The sequence below is a fragment of the Mobula hypostoma genome, chromosome 7 (assembly GCF_963921235.1).
Source record: "Mobula hypostoma chromosome 7, sMobHyp1.1, whole genome shotgun sequence".
NCBI classification, from domain to species: Eukaryota; Metazoa; Chordata; class Chondrichthyes; order Myliobatiformes; family Myliobatidae; genus Mobula; species Mobula hypostoma.
In genome coordinates this window covers 135,386,686-135,408,337 of record NC_086103.1, presented here as the reverse complement: position 1 = coordinate 135,408,337, position 21,652 = coordinate 135,386,686, and the positions used below count along the sequence as shown (strand labels likewise).

The 21,652-nt window shown below is 42.5% G+C and overlaps 1 protein-coding gene across 1 annotated transcript in view; it reads left to right on the top strand.

Annotated features, from left to right (window-relative positions):
• The window catches only part of septin10 (septin 10), a 61,848-nt gene extending 52,072 nt beyond the window's left edge, over positions 1-9,776 (top strand). Inside the window, exons 9-11 of the mRNA XM_063054070.1 lie at positions 5,877-6,067; positions 7,112-7,146; positions 8,550-9,776. Coding sequence (XP_062910140.1) covers positions 5,877-6,067; positions 7,112-7,118 — 198 coding nt within the window. The 3' untranslated portion in view covers positions 7,119-7,146; positions 8,550-9,776. The remainder of the gene's footprint in view (positions 1-5,876; positions 6,068-7,111; positions 7,147-8,549) is intronic.
• Positions 9,777-21,652: the final 11,876 nt, after the last annotated feature.

Genomic DNA, 21,652 nt, shown 5'->3' with positions numbered 1-21,652 from the left:
CCTTCAGGAGAAGTAAGGTGAATAAACTGTTAGTGCAAGGCTCCACTGTGGCCATTACCCTCAGCAACAAGTATGCTCCTTTGAATACTGCTGGAGTATGACCTGTCAGAGCACAGCAGCCAGTGACACTGTGGCTGGATCTGAGGCTCAGTAGGGAAGGGTAAAATCAGGCAGGGAGATAGTTATGGGTGACTCCTAGTTAGGGAGTCGGACAGGAGTTTCTGTGGCCGCAAGAGAGACGCCAGGGTGGCGTGTTGCCTCCCATGTGTTAGGGTCCAGGATGTCTCAGAGCGGCTGCAGAATATTCTCAGAGGAAGTTGAGCAGCCCGAGGTTGTGGTGCACATTGGCACCAATGTCAGGGGTAGAAAGGGGGAAGGGGTCCTGTGCAGTGAGTACTGGGAGTTAGGGAAGAGGCTGGAGAGTGGGACCTCCAAGGTAGTAATCTTTGGTTTATTGCTGGTGCTACTGTCCAGTCAGGGCAGGTATAGAATGATAGTACTGATGAATGAGTGGCGGAGGAACTGGTGCAAGGAGCAGTGTTTCAGGTTCTTGGATAATTGGAACCTTTTCCGGGGCAATGGTGACCTGTACAAGAGGGACCGGATGGCACCTAAACTGGAAGGGAACCGATTTCCTGACCGTCTGGTTTGCTCCTTGGGAGAGTGCAAACTAATTTAGTACAGGAGTGGGAACCAGAGCATGGGGTCAGAAAGTGGAGGGATAGTGAAGAAGGTAGATGTCAGAGCCAGAAAAAAACAGGCAGGAGCAAAGTAATAGATAGAATGGGAAGGATAGTTTGAAGTGTGTGTATTTTAATGCTTGGTATATTATGGAGAAAGGTGATGAGCTTGGAGCATGAATCAGTACATGGAACTATGATGCTGTGGCCGAAACAGGCTTGGCTGAGAGAGGGCCAGGAATAATGTCCCTGGGTTTCAATGTCTTAGACAAGATGGAGAGAGAGATAAAAGAGGTGGGGAGTTGCACTACTAATCAGGGACAATATCACAAGTCAGAGGGAATATATTGGAGGACTTACCACTGAATCTATATGGGTAGAACTCAAATAGGAAGGGTGCAATCACTCTGATGGGAATTTTTTACAGACCCCCCCCCCCCCCAGTTATCCTACAGGCAGATTAAGGAGAGGTATAAAAACAGCAGGGGTTCTTGTCATGGGGGACTTCTGTTTCCTTAATATAAACTGGGACCTTCTGAGTGCAAGAGGTTCAGATGGGGCACAGTTTGCTAGGTGCATCCAGGAAGGTTAAATCAATATGTAGATAGTCCAACAGGAGAAGCTGGTGTTGTGTACTGAGCTTGGCCAGGTGACTGACCTTCCAGTGAGTGAACAGTGACGACAATTCAAGTTTTAAGATAGCGGTAGATAAGGATTAGTATGGACTTTGTAGCAGGGTATTAAATTGGAGCAGGGGTAAGTTACTAGAGTTTTAGGCAGGAACTGGGAGAGTTAATAGCAGTCTTTGGGTATACCCACATCTGACATATGGAGGATATTTAAAGATCAACTGCACAGAGTACAGGACAGGTATGGTCCAAGAGGAAGAAAGGATAAAGTTCAAAATAAATTTATTATCAAAGTACATGTACGTTATACAACCCTGAGATTCATTTTCTTGCAGGTATGCTCAATAAATCCATAATAGAATTCAAACCGTAATAGAATCAATGAAAGACTGCACCAACTTGGGCACTCAACCTGTGCAAATAATAAAGAAAGAAATGATACTAAATAAATAAGCAATAAATATTGAAAATGAGATTAAGGATCCTTGAAAGTGAGTCCATAGGTTGTGGGAACATTTCAGTGATATGGCAAGTGAAGTTGAGTGATGTTATCCACTTTGGTTCAAGAGCCTGATGATTGAGGGTTAATAATTATTCCTGAACCTGGTTGAGAGTCCTGAGGCTCCAGTACCACCTCCTGATGGAAGAGAGCATGTCCTGGGTGGAGGGGGTCCCTAATGATGGATGCGGCTTTCCTGTGACAACGCTTCGTGTAGAAGTGCTCATTGGTGAAGAGAGCTTAGACCATAAGATTTAGGAGCAGAAGTAGGCCATTCAGCCCATCGAGCCTGCTCCGCCATTCAATCATGGGCTGATCCACTTCATCCAGTCATCCCCACTTCCCTGCTTTCATCCCATACTCTTTGATGCCCTGGCTAATCAAGAACATATCTATCTCTGCCTTAAATACACCCAATGACTTGGCCTCCACAGCCGCTTGTGGCAACAAATTCCACAGATTTACCATCCTCTGACTAAAGTAATTTCTCCGCATCTCAGTTCTAAAGGACGTCCTTCAATCCTGAAGATGTGCTTTCTTGTCCTAGAATCCCCTACCATGGGAAATAACTTCGCCATATCTAATCTGTTCAGGCCTTTTAATATTTGGAATGTTTCTATGAGATCCCCCCTCATTCTCCTAAACTCCAGGGAATACAGCCCAAGAGCTGCCAGACGTTCCTCATATGGTAACTCATTCATGGAATCATTCTCGTGAATATTCTCTGAAACCTTTTCAATGTCAGTACATCCTTTCTAAAATAAGGAGCCCAAATCTGCACACAGTACTCCAAGTGTGGTCTCACAAGTGCCTTATAGAGCCTCAACATCACATCCTGGCTCTTATATTGTATACATCTAGAAATGAATGCCAACATTGCATTCGCCTTCTTCACAACAGACTCAACCTGCAGGTTAACCTTTAGGGTATCTTGCACAAGGACTCCCAAGTCTCTCTGCATCTCTGCACTTTGAATTCTCTCCCCATCTAAATAATAGTCTGCCCGTTTTCTTCCACCAAAGTGCATGGTCATACACTTACCAACATTATATTTCATTTGCCACTTCTTTGCCCATTCCCCTAAACTATCTCTCTGCAGGCTCTCTGTTTCCTCAACATTACCAGCTCCTCCACCTATCTTAGTATCATCGGCAAATTTAGCCACAAATCCCTTAATGTCATAGTCCAAGTCATTGACATATATCATAAAAAGTAACGGTCCCAACACCGACCCCTGTGGAACTCCACTGGTAACCGGCCCACAGCCAGAATAGGATCCCTTTATTCCCACTGTCTGTTTTCTGCCGACCAGCCAATGCTCCACCCATGCTAGTAACTTCCCTGTACTTCCATGGGCTCTTGTCTTGCTAAGCAGCCTCATGTGCTGCTCCTTGTCAAAGGCCTTTTGAAAATCCAAGTACACCACGTCTACTGCATCTCCTTTGTCTACCCTGCTTGTAATTTCCTCAAAGAACTGCAGTAGGTTTGTCAGGCAGGGATTTCCTTTCAGGAAACCATGCTGGCTTTGGCCTATCTTGTCATGTGCCTCCAGGTATTCCGTAATCTCATCCCTAACAATCGATTCCAATAATTTCCCAACCACTTATGTCAGGCTAACAGGTCTATAGTTTCCTTTTTGCTGCCTCCCTCCCTTCTTAAATAGTGGCGTAACTGGTACAATGCCAGAATCTACCGATTCTTGAAAGCTCACCGTTAACACCTCCGCAATCTCTCCAGCTACTTCCTTCAGAACCCGAGGGTGCATTCCATCAGGTCCAGGAGATTTATCCACCCTCAGACCATTAAGCTTCCTGAGCATCTTCTGAATTGTAATTTTCGCTGCACAAACCTCACTTCCCTGACATTCTTGAATGTCCAGTATACTACAGACATCTTCCACTGTGAAGTCTGATGCAAAATACATATTCAGTTCCTCTGCCATCTCTGCATGTTTCATTACAATATCTCCAGCATCATTTAGTATTGGTCCTATATCTACCCTCAACTTTCTTTTACCCTTTAAATACTTAAAAAAGCTTTTAGTATCTTCTTCGATATTAGTCGCCAGCTTCCTCTTATAATTCATCTTTTCCTTCTGAACGACCTTTACCCATGATGGACTGGCCTGTATCCACTATGTTTTGTAGGATGCAGCCAGCTAATATACTCTCCTCTAGACATCTTTAGAGGTTCGTCAAAGTTTTAGATGTCGTGAGTAATCCTCACAAACTCCTAAGGAAGTAGAGGTGCTCCTGTGCACATTTTGTAATTGCACTTATGTACTGACCCCAGAACAAGTCCTCCAAAATAATGACACAAAGGAATTTTAAGTTGTTGATCTTCTCTACCTCTGATCTTCCAATGAGGACTGGCTCATGGACCTTTGGTTACCTCCTCCTGCGGTTAATAATCATCTCCTTGGTCTTGCTGACATTGAGTAAGAAGTTGATGTTATGGCACCACTCAGCCAGATTGGCAAAGTAAGAGAACCTTGGATATTGAGGGAAGTGATGAATTTAGTCAAGAAGAAAAAGGAAAAGTATGTAAAGCTTAGGAAGTTAGAATCAAACAGAGTCCTTGAGGATCATAAAGAAGCCAGGAAAGAACTCAGGAAGAGACGAACAGATTTTTAAAAGAATTAATGTCTGTGGGAATTGTTATATACTATAAAATGTAGGAACAAAATTAGGCCAATGAGTTTATTTTGTCTGCTCCCCCATTTAATCATGGCTGGTTTCTTTTTTCCCTTCTCAACCCCATTCTCCCAAGGGGGCCTTGTAAACCTTAACCCCCATAAGAATCAAGAATCTATCAACCTCTACCTTAAGTACACCCAGTGACAGAGAGGAGCTGACACTGAGACAGTTCAGCCATGATGATATTGAATATCGGACCATTCGTAGGCCAAATGGTCTACACTTTCTGTTTTCTTGAGTTAAATATCTGGTCACCAGACATCAGTGGTTGCAAATTAATTGCATCTGTGAGCAAAGAATATTAGAGTGTTCATGCAAATAGTTAATGTTTATGAAATTAAAAGCAATGATAATGCTAGGTTTAAATAAAGAAAACGCAAGTGCGGAAGTAGAGGTCCGAGGGTCAAACCCAGCCAAGTCCGGAGTGCAAAGCCAAAGGTTGAAGACCGGAGGTAGAGCCCTGAAGGAATCCATAAGGGCCAGCGTCACCAAGGGTGGAGGTTTGCCCTAGTCTGGAAGTCAAGGCCCAGAGTTCAAACCCATGATTAGCATCCTGAGGTGGAGGCCAAATGTTTGTGAGTCTGAGTACCGATCTGGGTATAAGGACCAGAATCAGCCTGTCCTGGGACTTGTGTGGGTGGCTGGTTGGGAAAGAGGTTTGCTTTGCTGTTGTTACCGTTTTGTTTTTGCTGCTTGTGTTGTTCAGTGGAACATTGCAGACGTGCTAGGTCATCGTCAGAATGTGCAGCAACTAATTCTGAGGCGTGCAGGTTGTTCAAGCAAACGACACATTTCACTGTGTTTTGATGTACACATAATTAGTCTGAATCTAATGTAAACTAAAATTTCTCCATAATGTGCAGTTATGTTAATGTGTTTTCCTTGCTGTGGTGTTGAATTTCTCGTCTGTGGTATTTAATTTCTGTAAAAGCATTATTATAGCCCTGAGTATTAAAAGTATATTGGCTATTGCTGTTAACTTTTTAACTTTCTAAGTGAAAGCAACAGCTTTCTGAATCAAGATATCTTTATCTGTAGAATCTCATAAACTGAGCCCTGATTTTTTTTAAAATTGTGATCCAACTTTTAGATGGTCTAGATTTTGTATATGCACACACTGTGCATGTTTGTAATATATGTACACTGTATATTAGAAATCCAGTCTTTTTTTATTGGGTAGGGTGAAGCAATCTCATAAACTAGAGGTGGGCAGATTGGTCATGAGATGGTGGAAATCATTATGCCATAGGATAGCTGGAAAGTCTGGCATTGTACCAAGCTTCTTGCAAGCAATACGGTCTAATCTTTATAATTGGTTTTGCTGCCATCTTGTGGAGAGTGAGCTTGACTACTTTTTCTAAATTTCTTACAGTTACAAGATAAATTTGAGCACTTGAAGAAAATGCACCAGGACGAGAGAAAGAAATTGGATGAGAAAAAAAGCCTTCTGGATGAGGAGATGAGTATATTTAATAAGAGGAAGGCTGCAGCTGAATTCCTTCAAGGCCAGGCATTCCAGACCACACCACAAATGAATCTGAAGAAAGATAAGGACCGCAAAAAGTAGGTATAGACGTCATATCAACCAAAAGTTTTATTTTATTAACCACAGCATTTGTATCAAAAATGGAAAAGCTTTCAAGTTCATGAAAAGTACTTCCAATTTCACTTAACTGTTCTGTGAAGCATTCTTTCCAACAGAATAGGAAAAATGAGTTACCTGTGTGAAAGGCTTTCAGCCAAGTTCATTTGTTAGGGATGGAGGGGACTTCTTCAGACTTGAAGGAAACAGAACTTTTTGAAGAACAAAGAATATTTTTTATATAAAAACCAAATTCATTTAAGATTTCTGGAATATTAAGTTTTCCTTTCTACTTGTTTCCAGCATTTTATGTTACTATTTTATATTTCCAGCATCTGTTTTGTTTTGTCATGTGATGTTCAAAGCCAGTTTCTTCTCCCCTCCCTCAATATAATGCACCTTCTATGCCCTAACTTGTCTTCTCAGCCTTTGTTAGTTAAGGATTGAAACGTCTGAGCAGGGGCAGGTGCTGAGGTAGAAGATGATTGTTCCAGAGCTCAAGAGCAGGGATTGAAGTGACAGAAGAGGAGGGCACAGCTTAACAGTCTAATTGATCGCGTTGAACCACATATGGCTCCTGGGTGCTACAGTGGAGCTAACTGATAGCTGTTACTGTTAATTTGATCCTGGCCTTGGGTGCTGTCTGTGTACACATTCTCCCTATGACCATGTGGGTTTTCCCTGGTCCTCTGGTTTCCACACGAATCCCAAAGATTCACTGTGTTGGAAGCTGGCAGGGGATTGCAGAGTTGATAGACATGTGAAAGGCAAAATAAGATGCATGAAAACAAATAAGGGAATGACACTGATTGGAATGCGCTGACAGACAACAGACTTGATGAGCTAAATGACCTGTAGGGATATCAAATAGTAAATATATTAATTTGTGATCTTACTACTTCTGGCATTAGCAACAGAAAAATTTGGTAGTTCACATTTTTATGGATTTTTAAGTTGCATGGGATCAAAAAGTCAATGTCAAATTATACGTCACTAACTTTGTTTCTTGCATTGATATTTTTCAGTTATTAATTTTTGATGCTGCAGCTTTCTTTATACGGTAAGCAAACTCTCAAAGTACCATTTTGTTCCATTTGTATTTTGCAAACAAATTTAGGAAAAACTGATGTGTTGAATGGTAGATACAAGTTAAAAGTGCTCTTTCTTATAACCTCCCTTTGCAGTCTATACTGATTATCTGCAGTATTTGCAAATTTATCTTGTTTCCTTGTTTCCAAATGTCTATAAATCATCATATTTCCTGAATATTCTGATATAATTCCCTTTAGTACTTGAGCCAGTTATGGAGTTAAAAGAAATGTTGTACTAGTCATGTTGTGCTTAGAATTCCCTCTATTATAAAATCATTTTTTGTGCTGCGGATTTGAGAAGAGCATTAACCTGGAAATCTTAGGAAGGAGGAATAAATAAATTTGGATATTCCGAAGTGTTTACATTTCAAGTGTACCTGATTTTGTAAGTCAACATTTAGAAACAGGAAACATTTTCTGTGCCAGTGATGAAATTTAAAATAAGGCCACTTTTTCTGATGTTAATAAAAGAATTAATTTTGGCCCAAACATTTATAATTCTCTTGCATTATTTCTTTCCAAATAATGCTTTGCTACCTTTTGTATGGGGATCTCTTGAAAACAAAACTTGAACCAGCTATTTTCACCAGAAGCTTTTCCTTTGATGTCTTTAAGCTCACCCAAACTCATGGAGTTTACCCAAAGGATGCTATGTCTCCTTTTATAGAAATTAAGTAATGAAAGAACCACTTTGAAATCAATTCTCTTTTCCTCTCCATGGCCTCTCCACTGCCTCTCCACCAAAAGCTGTATGTTTGTCAGTGTTTTGAAGAAATAACACAGAAAACATTAACTGTTGTGTACACGTTCAAAATTATTTAGAGATAAAGCGCGGAACAGCCCCTTCCGGCCCAACAAGACAGGCAACCCACCTATTTAACCCTAGCCAAAACACAGAACAATCAACCTTCTACCTGGTATGTCTTTGGACTGTGGGAGGAAATCCACACATTCCACGGGGCGGACGTACAGACTCCTTGTAGAGGATGCAAGAATTGAACTCTGAACTCCGTACTGCAAACCGAGCTGTAATGGTGTTGCAGTAACCACTACAACTACCATGGCAAAATCTATATCTATCTGCACTGTATTTTTAAAAGTTTGAAAAGTTACTTTAAGTATTGACCCAGATATTGGAACGGGAACTTTGCCTTAAATGTCATGTTAACAGCTCCAGCAGTGTTTTGCCATCTACTTCTATCATTTATAGCAACTGTATGTGTCTATAGATATTCTTATCATTGTGCAGAATTTCACTACTCCCCCCACCCCCAGCTGTACATTTTTAAAAATTAGCTGACTAGTTTATTTGTATTAGGGCTTGCTTATGTTAAAATTACTTTGAACAACTGATTCTTTGTTTTTATTTTAGATTATCCTTCATTTATTGGAAAGTTTTCAAGAATTTTGAGAGTTCTGATCTGAACAACAAAAAGATCAATGCTTTCATACTGGTTGCCTTTTTCCTTCTGGATTACTTAAATGGATGAAATTGTGCAACAATGTATCAGTCACCTAACTAGTACCGTGCACTGCCTTTATTGCTGTGTAATAAGCCATATATTTAAACAAGGGTGCTAATCCCAATTGTTGACCCAGACTTTTCCTTTAAAGTGTTGCTTTCAGGGAAATATTTGTATTTATAACAATTTCATTTTTGTATTCAAGTATAGATTTCAGTATTTGCTTTGAAATTATGGAAAACCTAATTGCATAATTGTTTTTATATCTGCATTATGTTCATTTAAACATTTTAAGTCTCCATAACAATGAATCAAGATGGCACTCTGTCTGGCTTTCCAATCCTTCATCAAATGAGACATTCTGCAGTTTGAATGATCATGAGCAAGAATTATCCAATTTATAAGTGCATGTTTTTCCACATTTGATTATTCCATAGATTACAGGCAGTTTTCAAGTTTGGACAGAACCAATTTAATATTAGCTGGTTATAGTATTAAAAAGAGTTCAGTGCCAATCCTGGTTAAGTTGGTGCCACAGGTACTTCCCCAGCATTCTCAAAATGATCTTGCATTTAGCTGTTTGTTTTGCTGCTGTTGGTGTTGGAACTTAATATAGTACATCAATGGGTCCAGTTATGGGTAATATTTCTTTGAAATGGGTTTGCATTTTCAACTCCAGTTGTACAAATTCTACACCAAAGGGATGCATTAAGAGCAATACCACTGGTACATATGCTATAAATTAAGCAATGAAATTGATTTGATGTGAGAGAGATTGTATTTTAATGTGAAATTTTCATCTTTGCATTATTATTACATAATGGCTAATTATAATTTGCTGTTGAAATGTGATTTTGTACAAAGTTTAAAACCAAAGTATTTTAACTTTTATCACAAAGTCAGCACAATGAATTGTCTTTTTGTCTACCATTGAAGTAGCATTTTAATCTATAATGATTTTTTTCACTACCCGTTCTATCACACAACTAATACCTTGAATAATCTGTATTATTATTATTATTATTATCTACGTGTTCACTGACTTTAAAAACAAATTTTGTGCAAAGATCTCTTGGATTCATTTTCTGTTCAATGGTCATATCCTTGCTTTAACAATTAAAAGTAGAAGAAAAATATTCCGAGGGTGTTTGGTTCGTTTGTTTTTATTTGTGGCATTAATTGAGTAGGCTGTTGGTACATATAGGAAAAAGGTAAACCTAGCTGCTTTCTCCGTATGTGCAGAGAAAACTGATTTCAACTGCTTATTCCTGATGATTTTCAGTTGATCCTTGTTGGGGAACTATTTATGGAAAATGAGCAGAGGGCTAGGTTTTGTCATGCTGGTGTTAATACAACTTGTATTTGTTGAATGTATCTAATGTAGAAAATGCTCTTAAAGTGCTTCACAGAGATATAATCAATTGAAATAGAAACTGAAGCAACAAGAATGGCGTGTAATGGAAAGCTTGGTTGAAAGAGTTAATTTTATGGTAAAAGGTGTGAAAGAGGAAGGATACACATGAGTCTGGAGGCTATGTGTGTAGGGGACTAAAGACAATGATGAGTAAGCACGACTCTTAGGTAAAGTGAAAGAATAGGCTGCAATTTTGACAAGATCAAATCTAGGTACATTAGCTTGATATGATGAAGTTAACAAATGTGTGAATGAGTGCTTTTTCAGGTGAATTGAGAAGAAGGCAGAATGGATTAATCTTATGAAAGGGAGCTCTTTATGATGGGAATTAAACAGTCATACAGATTGCAAGTTAAACCTTAGGATAACTATGAGGCAGATGGAATGCGAGAGAAGTCTATGTCATTTGCAGATACCAAAATAACTACAGTTGTCTCAACATTTAACTGGAGAAATCTATGGTTCATCCAATCCTTCAGTATGAAAAGAAATTGGAGGGATAGAGTTGATGTTACCTTAAACTCGTCAAATTTGAATCAAAACAAAATCGAATGCTTCTTTTGGGGAACTGCAGGAATACCATTTTGTGAACAGGAAGAGCAAACTCAACAATCATATTAAATAGAACATGGAATGGCCCTTCAGCCAACAACGTTGTGCCAAAACAGCTAAAAAGTAATCCCTCCTACCTACACAATGTCCATAATCCTCCATCTTCCTCATATTCATGTGCCTATCTAAATGTCTCTTAAAAAAGCCTTTAATGTATTTGCCTCCACCACAATATCGGGCAGTGCATTCCAGGCATTCACCACACTTTGAGTATAAAAATTTAACCCTTACATCCCCTCTGAACTACCCCCTCTCAGCTTTAATGCCCTTAGGTATTAGACATTTCTACCCTGGGGAGAAAAAAGATGCTCCCTGTCAATCTATGCCTCTCATAATCTTATAAACCTCTGTTGAATTTCCCCTCAGCTTCCGCCACTCCAAAGAAAACAACCCAAGTCCATCCAGCCTCTCATGATAGCACACCTCTCTAAACTAGGTAGCGTTCTGGTAAACCTTTTCTGTACCCTCTCCAAAACCTCAACATCCTCCCTATAGTGGGGAGACTAAAACTATATGCAGCATTCCAGATATGGCCTAACCAGAGTTCTATTACGTTGCAACATAACCTCTTGACTTTTGAACTCAATGCCTCAACTATATGTAATGAAGTCTTCCATAAGCCTTCTTAACCATGCTATTGACCTGTGTAGCCATTTTCATGGAGCAATGAAGTAGGACACCAAGATCTCTCTGCTCAGTAACACTGTTAAGGTTCTTGCCCTTAACAGTGTACTGTCTCCTCACACTTGCCCTACCAAAGTGCAACACCTCACATCTATCTGGGTCAAACTCCATCTGCAACTGATCTATATCATGCTGTATTCTTTGCCTGTCTTCTACATTATCCACTGCTCCACCTTTCTTGGTATTATCTGCAAATTTGCTAACCCACCCATCTACATTTTCATCCAGGTCATTTATATACATCACAAACAGCAGAGGTCCCGGCACAGATCCCTGTGGAACACAACTAATTACAGACCTCCAGCTCAAATAATTCCTTTCAACCACTACCACTGTCTTCTATGTGCGAGCCAGTTCTGAATCCAAAAAGCTGATTTGTTGCAGACACCATGCATCCTAATCTTCTGGGTTAGCCTGTCACGCAGGACTTGGTCAAACACCTTACTAAAATACACGTAGACAACATCCACAGTTCTACCTTCATTAATCTCTCTTGTCAAAAAACTCTTATCAAGTTGATAAGACATGAGCTGCCAGCACAAAGCGATGCTGGCTCACCCTGATTAGGCCATGGGCTTCCACGTGCTCATATATCCTATCCCTAAGAATTTTCTCCAGCAATCTCCCTACAACTGATGTGAGACTCACTGATCTAAAGTTCCCAGGATTTTCTCTTGTTCCCTTCTTAACTAGAGGTACAACATTAGTCACTTGTCAGTCCACCAAGACCTCACCTGTACCCAGAGAAGACACAAAGATGCTGGTCAAGGCCCTAGCAATCTCTTTTTGCCTCCCTTGATAACCTGGGGTAAATCGTATTAGGCTCTGGGATTTATCCACTTTAGGAAACCCAACACTTCATCCTTCTTGACCTCTAAATGCCCTAACATCTATGCACTCCACTCTGATCATCAGGTCCTCCATGTGCTTTTCCCTGATAAATACTGAAGTACTCATAGAACACATCACTCATATTCTCTGCATCCAAGCAAATGTTCCCCTCTTTATCCTTGAGTGGTCCTACTTTCGCCCCATTTTTCCTCTTGCTCTTGTATGTATAGAATGCCTTAGGATTCACCTCAATTCTATTTGCCAAGGGCATTTCATGGCCCCTCTTAGCTTTCCTAACTCCCTTCTTGAGTTCTTTTCTGGCTTCTTGATTATTTCTCATGTGCTCCATTTGATCCTAACATATGAAGCTTTACATAATTTTCCCTTTTTGACTAAATTCATCACCTCCCTGTATACCGGGATTAGTCAGTCATCCGTGTCCTGTCTGCAACTGGTCCAGAACGCCGCAGCCCGGCTCCTGACAGGTGCCCGGAAGAGGGACCATATTACTCCTATCCTGGCCTCCCTCCACTGGCTGCCAGTACGGTTTAGAATTGATTTTAAGATTCTCCTGTTTGTTTATAAAGCCCTAAATGGGTTGGCCCCCTCCTATATTGCAAACCTTCTAACCCCTTATTCTACTTTCAGGTCCCTCAGGTCGGCTGACTTGGGGCTCCTGGCTGTCCCGCAATCTAAATTTAAGTTCAGGGGTGACCGCACCTTTGCTGTTGTAGCCCCTAGACTGTGGAATAGCATTCCCCTCCCTGTCAGATCTGCCCCCTCCATCGACTCTTTTAAATCCAGGCTCAAAACTTACTTTTATTCACTAGCATTTGAATCATAAGACCATAAGACAAAGGAGCAGAAGTCGGCCATTCGGCCCATTGAGTCTGCTCTGCCATTTTATCATGAGCTGATCCATTCTCCCATTTAGTCCCACTCCCCTGCCTTCTCACCATAACCTTTGATGCCCTGGCTACTCAGATACCTATCAATCTCTGCCTTAAATGCACCCAATGACTTGGCCTCCACTGCTGCCTGTGGCAACAAATTCCATAGATTCACCACCCTCTGACTAAAAAAATTTCTTCGCATTTCCGTTCTGAATGGGTGCCCTTCAATCCTTAAGTCATGCCCTCTCGTGCTAGACTTCCCCCATCATGGGAAACAACTTTGCCACATCCACTCTGTCCATGCCTTTCAACATTCGAAATGTTTCTATGAGGTCTCCTCTCATTCTTCTAAACTCCAAGGAATACAGTCCAAGAGCGGACAAATGTTCCTCATATGTTAACCCTCTCATTCCTGGAATCATTCTAGTGAATCTTCTCTGTACCCTCTCCAATGTCAGCACATCCTTTCTTAAATAGGGAGACCAAAATTGCCCACAGTACTCCAAGTGAGGTCTCACCAGTGCCTTATAGAGCCTCAACATCATATCCCTGCCCCTATACTCTATTCCTCTAGAAATGAATGCCAGCATTGCATTCGCCTTCTTCACTACCGACTCAACCTGGAGGTTAACCTTAAGGGTATCCTGTACGAGGACTCCCAAGTCCCGTTGCATCTCCGAACTTTGAATTCTTTCCTCATTTAAGTAATAGTCTGCCCGTTTATTTCTTCTGCCAAAGTGCATAACCATACACTTTCCAACATTGTATTTCATTTGCCACTTCTCTGCCGATTCTTCCAATCTATCCAAGTCTCTCTGCAGACTCTCTGTTTCCTCAGCACTACCGGCCCCTCCACCTATCTTCATATCGTCAGCAAACTTAGCCACAAAGCCATCTATTCCATAATCCAAATCGTTGATGTACAATGTAAAAAGAAGCAGCCCCAACACGAACCCCTGTGGAACACCACTAGTAACTGGCAGACGACCAGAATAGGATCCGTTTATTCCCACTCTCTGTTTCCTGCCAATCAGCCAACGCTCTATCCACGTATGTAACTTTCCCATAATTCCATGGGCTCTTATCTTGTTAAGTAGCCTCATGTGTGGCACCTTGTCAAAGGCCTTCTGAAAATCCAAATATACAACATCCACTGCATCTCCCTTGTCTAGCCTACCGGTAGTGGCTGATTTTTGGCTTGTGCTTAGGCCCTTGTGTTGTTTCTTTTGTGGCTATAAGCTGTTTGCCTTGTTGGTTATGTCTGTGTTTTTTGTATTTGTGATAGCTCTGATCTGTACAGCACTTTGGTCAACATGGGTTGTTTTTAAATGTGTTTTATAAATAAATTTGACTTGACTTGACCTCTCTGGACTTCCAAGGTTCTCTTCTACCATACAGTATCAAACATCCCACCTCTCCCGGAAGTTCTGGGAGTCTCCCGCATATCTATAGTGTCTCCCTGACGCCCGGAAATTATATACAATATCCCGGAAATAGATTTTTTTGAGAGAGAGAGCGAGCATCCTGATTGGTCTCTCTTCGTGCTAAGAGTGGTCCTCAACCACCGGGCCGCGAGGAAACAATATGATTTGGCGATATGAAACGATATGAGTCAGCTGCACCCTTCCTCATTCCCTGTCATGCACTGTTGAATTTTAATGCACGCGAGGTCATCAGTGACCCAAGACGTGCAAAGGAATGGGTCCGTGACCCATTTGTGAATGTTTCTGGTGAATCATCCATGTCAGCGCAGGAAAAAGATCAACTCCTCGAGCTTGCAAATGACAGAGGGCTGAAAACTATGTTTGACATAACTTCTATGCCAGCATTCTGGATCAAAGTCAAAGCTGAATATCCTGAGACAGCCACGAAAGCACTGAAAACATTGCTTCCATTCCCAACATATCTCTGCGAAGCAGAGTTTTCTGCAATGAATGCAACGAAAACTAAATTGCGGAATAGACTGGACATATGGAACCTACTTCGAGTATCACTGTCTCCCATCACCCCTCGATGGCACCGTGTTGTTGCAGGAAAACAAGCCCAGCGCTCCCACTGATTCAGCGATATTGGCGTGTTGCAATGATTTTATGTGTTCATACAAGGAAAATATGCGCTGTGTGTTTAATACCCAAACATTACTTAAAATGTTATGATGCTGTTGACTTACAAGTGACTTATAATTCAGTGGTCCCCAACCTCCGGGCCGCGAGGAATACAACGGTGGCCGGAATGCACCCAGTGCATCTTTAAGAAAAAAGCCGAAATAAACAAGCTAATTAATCAGGTGCCACCCAGCACGTAAATGTCAGCCCAGATCAGAGGCGATTGTCGATTGCGTTGTCTATGATCTGGGCCAACATTTACGTACCAGGCGGCACCTAATCAATTAGCTTGTTTGTTTCGGCTTTCTTCTTAAAGATGTGTTGGGTGCGTTCCGGCTACCGCTGTACCGCAGCATTCTTCGCAGCCCAGAGGTTTGGGACCACTGTTATAATTGACTTATCACTATATTCATGTGAGGAAAATATGCGCTGTGTGTTTAATATTAAATTCATTAGATAAACCCCTTTAGAAACTAAATTGAGTGCATTCGCTACTTACTAGTGACTTATAGTTGACTTATCACCTATATTCCGGTCGCGTTTAACACCCACCCCACCCGGGTCGGCCAGTCCGCAAGAATATATACCGGTCCGCGGTGCAAAAAAGGTTGGGGACCCCTCATTTAAACTAGCTGGCTAGCTGCCAAGGAGCTACGCTATTGATGTCCTACGTGATGAGGCCAAACTCCCTGTAGACTTGCTTAAAGTTGTAATAGAATAAACATGATAATATAATATAAGTACATATTTTAATGTCACATTTGCTGCATATACGCAACTTGGTTTACAGATTAGACAAAATCACTAAACAATGTATTACATACGCCCTTGGAGGTCGATGTGGGGGGGGGTATATGGGGTTGCGGGGGGGTGGGGGTGCTACCTCCCTGAAATGAGTTTTTGCAGGGTGGGATGTCTCCAGTACAGTACATCCCTCAGCACCATCACTGAATAATTCAGCCCCATTGTAGCACCAGCAAGAAAAAATCTCTGGCGCCACCACTGGGCATCCCGTATATTGGGCTAAATTGGTTTGTCCCGTATTTCCCCCACTAAGGTTAAGTGTTCCTATTGATGCACTATCAATTACGCCAAAAGACTGGAAGTAGAGTGAATACTGAAAGACTTTTATTAGCAGTAAATGGACCCATGTCCATGCTGAGTATCTGCCTTGGACTGATTGGCCTTTATTCAGGTGTCTGTGGGAGGAGCCGCAGGAGCAGTCAGCAGAGGGGCATGTCCAGGCAGGTAACCCAGTTACAACATATATATATGGTTTACCACATTCACCCCTCCTTTTTAAAAAGAGTCCCGCGGGGTGAAGTGACTGACAATATTTAAAACAAGTATATTTACAGGTCAAGTCTATCAGGCGGTCGAGTCCGTCGCTGTGATCTACGTCGCACCGGTGGTGATTGCACCGGCGATGGCGGTTGTGCTGGCTCCGGCCTGACTTGAGGTGCCAGCACGTTAGGCGTCGGTAATCCCTCGTGCGTGTGCGTTGCGCCCGGTATGGGAGTGTCGTGTGGTGTCTGTGTAGGGCTAGGAGTGCGCGGTGTCTCATGGGTACGGGGTCAATAGTCACCACGGAGTGTTCAGGGTAGGGGCCGGGTGCTCCTGCGGACACCAGGTCGCGGATGGAGAACGTGTCCTCCTGCCCATCAGGTAAAACCACATAGGCATACTGAGGGTTCGCATGAAGTAAGTGAACCCTCTCGACCATTGGGGAGTATTTATTGCTCCTCGCATGTTTCCGGAGCAGCACTGGCCCTGGGGACATCAGCCAAGTTGGTAGGGTGGTCCCAGCGGTCGACTTTCTGGGACTTTTCTATGTTTCTATGTTTCTATGTTTCTATGAAATGAAAAGAGCCGCTCATGAGGGGTGGGATTGGTGGCTGTACATAACAGGGAGCGGATGGAGTGGAGTGCCTCGGGAAGGACCTCCTGCCAGCGAGAGACTGGCAGATCCTTTGACCTGAGGTTTAAGAGTGTGGCTTTCCACACCGTGGCATTCTCCTTCTCCACCTGTCCATTCCCCCGGGGATTATAGCTCGTGGTCCTACTAGTTGCAATACCCCTAGCCAGCGGGTATTGGCGCAGCTCGTCACCCATAAACGAGGACCCTCTGTCACTGTGGATATAGCATGGGTATCCGAACAGAGTGAAGATCTTGCGCAGGGCTTTTATGACTGATGTGGTAGTGGTGTCGGGGCAGGGGATGGTGAAGGGGAACCGTGAGTACTCGTCAATTATGTTAAGAAAGTACACATTGCGGTCAGTGGAGGGAAGGGGGCCCTTAAAGTCAACACTCAGTCGCTCAAAGGGGCGGGTGGCCTTGATGAGTTGTGCCTTTTCGGGTCAGTAGAAGTGCGGTTTGCACTCTGTGCAGACTTGGCAGTCCCTGGTCATCGTCCTGATCTCCTCAAGGGAGTAAGGCAGGTTCCGGGCCTTCACGAAGTGGAAAAGCCGGGTGACCCACAGGTGGCAAAGATCTGCATGTAGGGCGTATAGCCAGTCAATCTGCGCGCTGGTGCACGTTCCCCGGGATAGGGCATCGGAGGGCTCATTGAGCTTCCCAGGCCTGTACATGATGTCATAGTTGTAGGTGGAGAGTTCGATTCTCCACCTCAGAATTTTATCATTTTTGATTTTGCCCCTCTGTTGGTTGCTAAACATGAATGTGACTGAGTGCTGGTCAGTCAGCAGGGTGAACTTTTTGCCGGCGAGATAGTGCCTCTAGTGCCTAATAGCTTCCACTATGGCCCGGGCCTCTTTCTCCACCGCGGAGTGCAGAAGTTCAGGGCCTTGAAGGGTACGGGAGAAGGACGCCACTGGTCTTCCCGCCTGGTTGAAGGTAGCAGTCAGTGCAGAGTCGGAGGCGTCACTCCCTACTTGGAAGGAAATGGACTCATCCACCGCATGCATTGCTGCTTTGGCAATGTCCCCTTTAATGCAGCTGAAGGCCGCGCGGGCCTTGGCTGAGAGGGGAAATGTGGTGGACTTGACCAGGGGGTGGGCCTTGTCTGCGTAGTTAGAGACCCATTGGGCGTAATATGAAAAGAAGCCCAGGCACCTTTTGAGGGCTCTGAGGGTGTTGGGAAGAGGGAGTTCCAACAGGGGGCGCATACGGTTGGGGTCAGGGCCAATGACTCCATTCTCCATGACACACCCAAGGATAGCAAGTCGTGTGATTCCGAATACACATTTGTCCTTGTTATAGGTGAGATTGAAAGCTTTGGCTGCTTGGAAAAATTTTTGGAGGTTGTTGTCGTGATCCTGCCGGTCGTGACCGCTGATGGTGATGTTATCCAGATATGGGAATGTGGCCTTTAGTTGGCACTGGTCCACAATCCGGTCCATTGCCCTCTGGAAGACAGATACACCATTTGTGACACCGAAGGGGACGCGCAGGAAGTGATAAAGCCTGCCGTCTGCCTCAAAGGCAGTGTAAGGTGGATGGGGCGCTGATGGTAAGCGGATTTTAGGTCTATGGTCGAGTACACCTTGTGCTATCTGATTGACCATATCTGCGATGCGGGGTAGAGGGTATGCGTCGAGCTGCGTGAACCTATTGATGGTCTGGCTTAGTCCACGACCATCCTATTCTTCTCCCCATTCCGAACAATGACCACCTGGTCCCCCCAAGGACTTGTGCTTGCCTCAATTAAAGACATCCATTAGTCTTGTGTGACCACGGATCTGCGCCTGGAAAGTCTTCACTCTCCAGGGCGCAGGCCTGGGCAAGGTTGTATGGAAGACCGGCAGTTGCCCATGCTGCAAGTCTCCCCTCTCCATGACACCAATGTTGTCCAAGGGAAGGGCATTAGGACCCATTCAGCTTGGCGCCAGTATCATCGCAGAGCACTGTGTGGTTAAGTGCCTTGCTCAAAGACACAACACGCTGCCTTGGCTGGGGCTCGAACTCACGACCTTCAGATCTCTAGTCGAATGCCTTAACCACTTGGCCACGTACCCACACTTGCCTCAATGACCCCTCCCTGAGCAGCCGCTGCACCTCCGACTTAATGAAGGCTCTGTCCCCCGCGCTGTACCTCCTGCTTTTAGTTGCCACAGGTTTACAGTCGGGGGTCAGGTTGGGAAACAGCGGTGGGGGAGGGATCTTGAGAGTGGAGAGGCCACAAGTGGTGTCCGTAGTGCAGATGTTGGCATGGTGTTGGGTGGGATGTGCGGGTCGGTGTGTGGGGGTGGTCAGTAGCCGGGTATGTGACGCATTCCTACAAAACTGAGGATTTACGACAGTGATTGGTGGGAGGGGCCCGTCATACTCCATTATCATGCTTTTCAGGTGGCTCTGGAAGTCGAGCCCCAATAGCACAGGGGCATACAGTTGAGGCATGACCAGTAACATAAAGTCTCAATATTCTGTGCCCTGCACCACTAGTGTCGCTACACAACCCCCCCCCGGATGTCTGTTATATGTGACCCGGAAGCCATAGCAACCCTCTGACTTACCAGCCGTATCGCGAGTCCGCAATGCTGCACCATGTCCAGGTGGATAAAACTCTCCGTGCTGCCTGTGTCAAACAGGCAGGTTGTCCTGCGCCCCTCCACCAGGATGTCCATCATTGACCTTGCGAGCTGGTAGAGAGCGCTTTGGTTGAGGGTCACGGAGGCCAGAGTTGAGTCACTGTCTTGTTCTTTTTTTTTCTTTTTAAATCTTTTTATTAAGTAAGTATACAAAAAGGTAAGCCATATAGACACTAATACATTGTTAAAATATAATAAAATTACAGAAGATATTAATACAAAAAAAACTACAAACAATGTAATTTAAACATAATATACCAAAGTAACATAATAGTATACTAATTTTATATATATATCAATAGAGAAGAAGAAAAAAAAAACCCCAAAAAAACCCACCGTGCAACTAACTAAAAGCAACGCAAAGCAATGGGCTAACTTGAAACCAAACAGAGTTAAACTTAAAATCACGTCCTCAATCCCGACCTCCATTAAAAACAGTGAAAAAAAACAAGAAGGGTATATATTACATTAAATGAAAATATTGAATAAAAGATCTCCAAGTCTGTTCAAATTTAAAAGAGGAGTCATAAAGATTGCTTCTAATTTTCTCCAGGTTCAAGCATAATATTGTCTGAGAAAACCAAAAAAAGGTAGTTGGAGCATTAAGCTCTTTCCAATGTTGTAAGATACATCTTTTCGCCATTAAAATAAGAAATGCAATCATTCTACAGGCTGAAGGGGAGAGATTACTGGAAATTTTAGGTAGTCCAAAGATAGCAGTAATAGGGTGAGGAGAGATATCTATATTCAATACCTTGGAGATAATATTAAAAATGTCTCTCCAAAAAGTTTCCAAAGTAGGGCAAGACCAAAACATATGAGTTAAAGAGGCTATCTGCCCCGGACATCTATCACAAAAAGGATTAATATGAGAATAAAAGCGTGCTAACTTATCTTTGGACATATGTGCTCTATGAACAACTTTAAATTGAATTAGGGAATGTTTAGCACAGATAGAGGAAGTATTGACTAATTGTAAAATCTGCCCCCAGTCATCCACAGAAATGGTAAACCCCAATTCCTGTTCCCAATCTACCCTAATCTTATCAAATGGAGCTTTCCTAAGTTTCATAATAATATTATAAATCATAGCCGATGCACCTTTCTGACATGGATTAAGGTTGATTATAGTATCTAAAATGTATGTAGGAGGGAGCATTGGAAAGGAAGAAAGTATAGTACTTAGAAAATTTCTAACTTGTAAATATCTAAAAAAAATGTATTCTTGATAAGTTATATTTATTAGATAATTGTTCAAAAGACATAAGGGAACCATCTAAAAATAAATCCAAAAACCGTGAAATACCCTTAGTCTTCCAAATTTGAAAAGCACGATCCGTAAAAGAGGGAGGAAAAAATATGTTACCTAATATAGGAATCGCTAACCCAAATTGATTACAATCAAAAAATTTTCTGAATTGAAACCAAATACGCAAGGTATATTTAACTATCGGGTTAGACACCTGTTTAAGGCGTTTCCAATCAAAAGGAAGAGAGGAACCTAAAATAGAGCCAAGTGTAAAACCCTGAACAGATTGTAATTCCAATACTACCCATTTAGGAATGGATTGTATATCCTGGTCCAGTAACCAGAATTTCATATGTCAAATATTAATTGCCCAATAATAAAATCTAAAGTTAGGTAATGCTAAGCCTCCATCTCTCTTAGCTTTCTGTAAATGTATTTTACCCAGTCTCGGGTTTTTGTTCTGCCAAATAAATGAAGAAATTTTAGAGTCAACTTTGTCAAAAAAAGATTTTGGAACAAAGATTGGTAACGCCTGAAATATATATAAAAATTTTGGCAAAAAAAACATCTTAACTGCGTTAATACGACCAATCAAAGTTAAATACAAAGGAAGCCATTTAGATGAAAGTTGAATAATATGATCTATTAATGGTAAAAAGTTAGTCTTAAATAAATC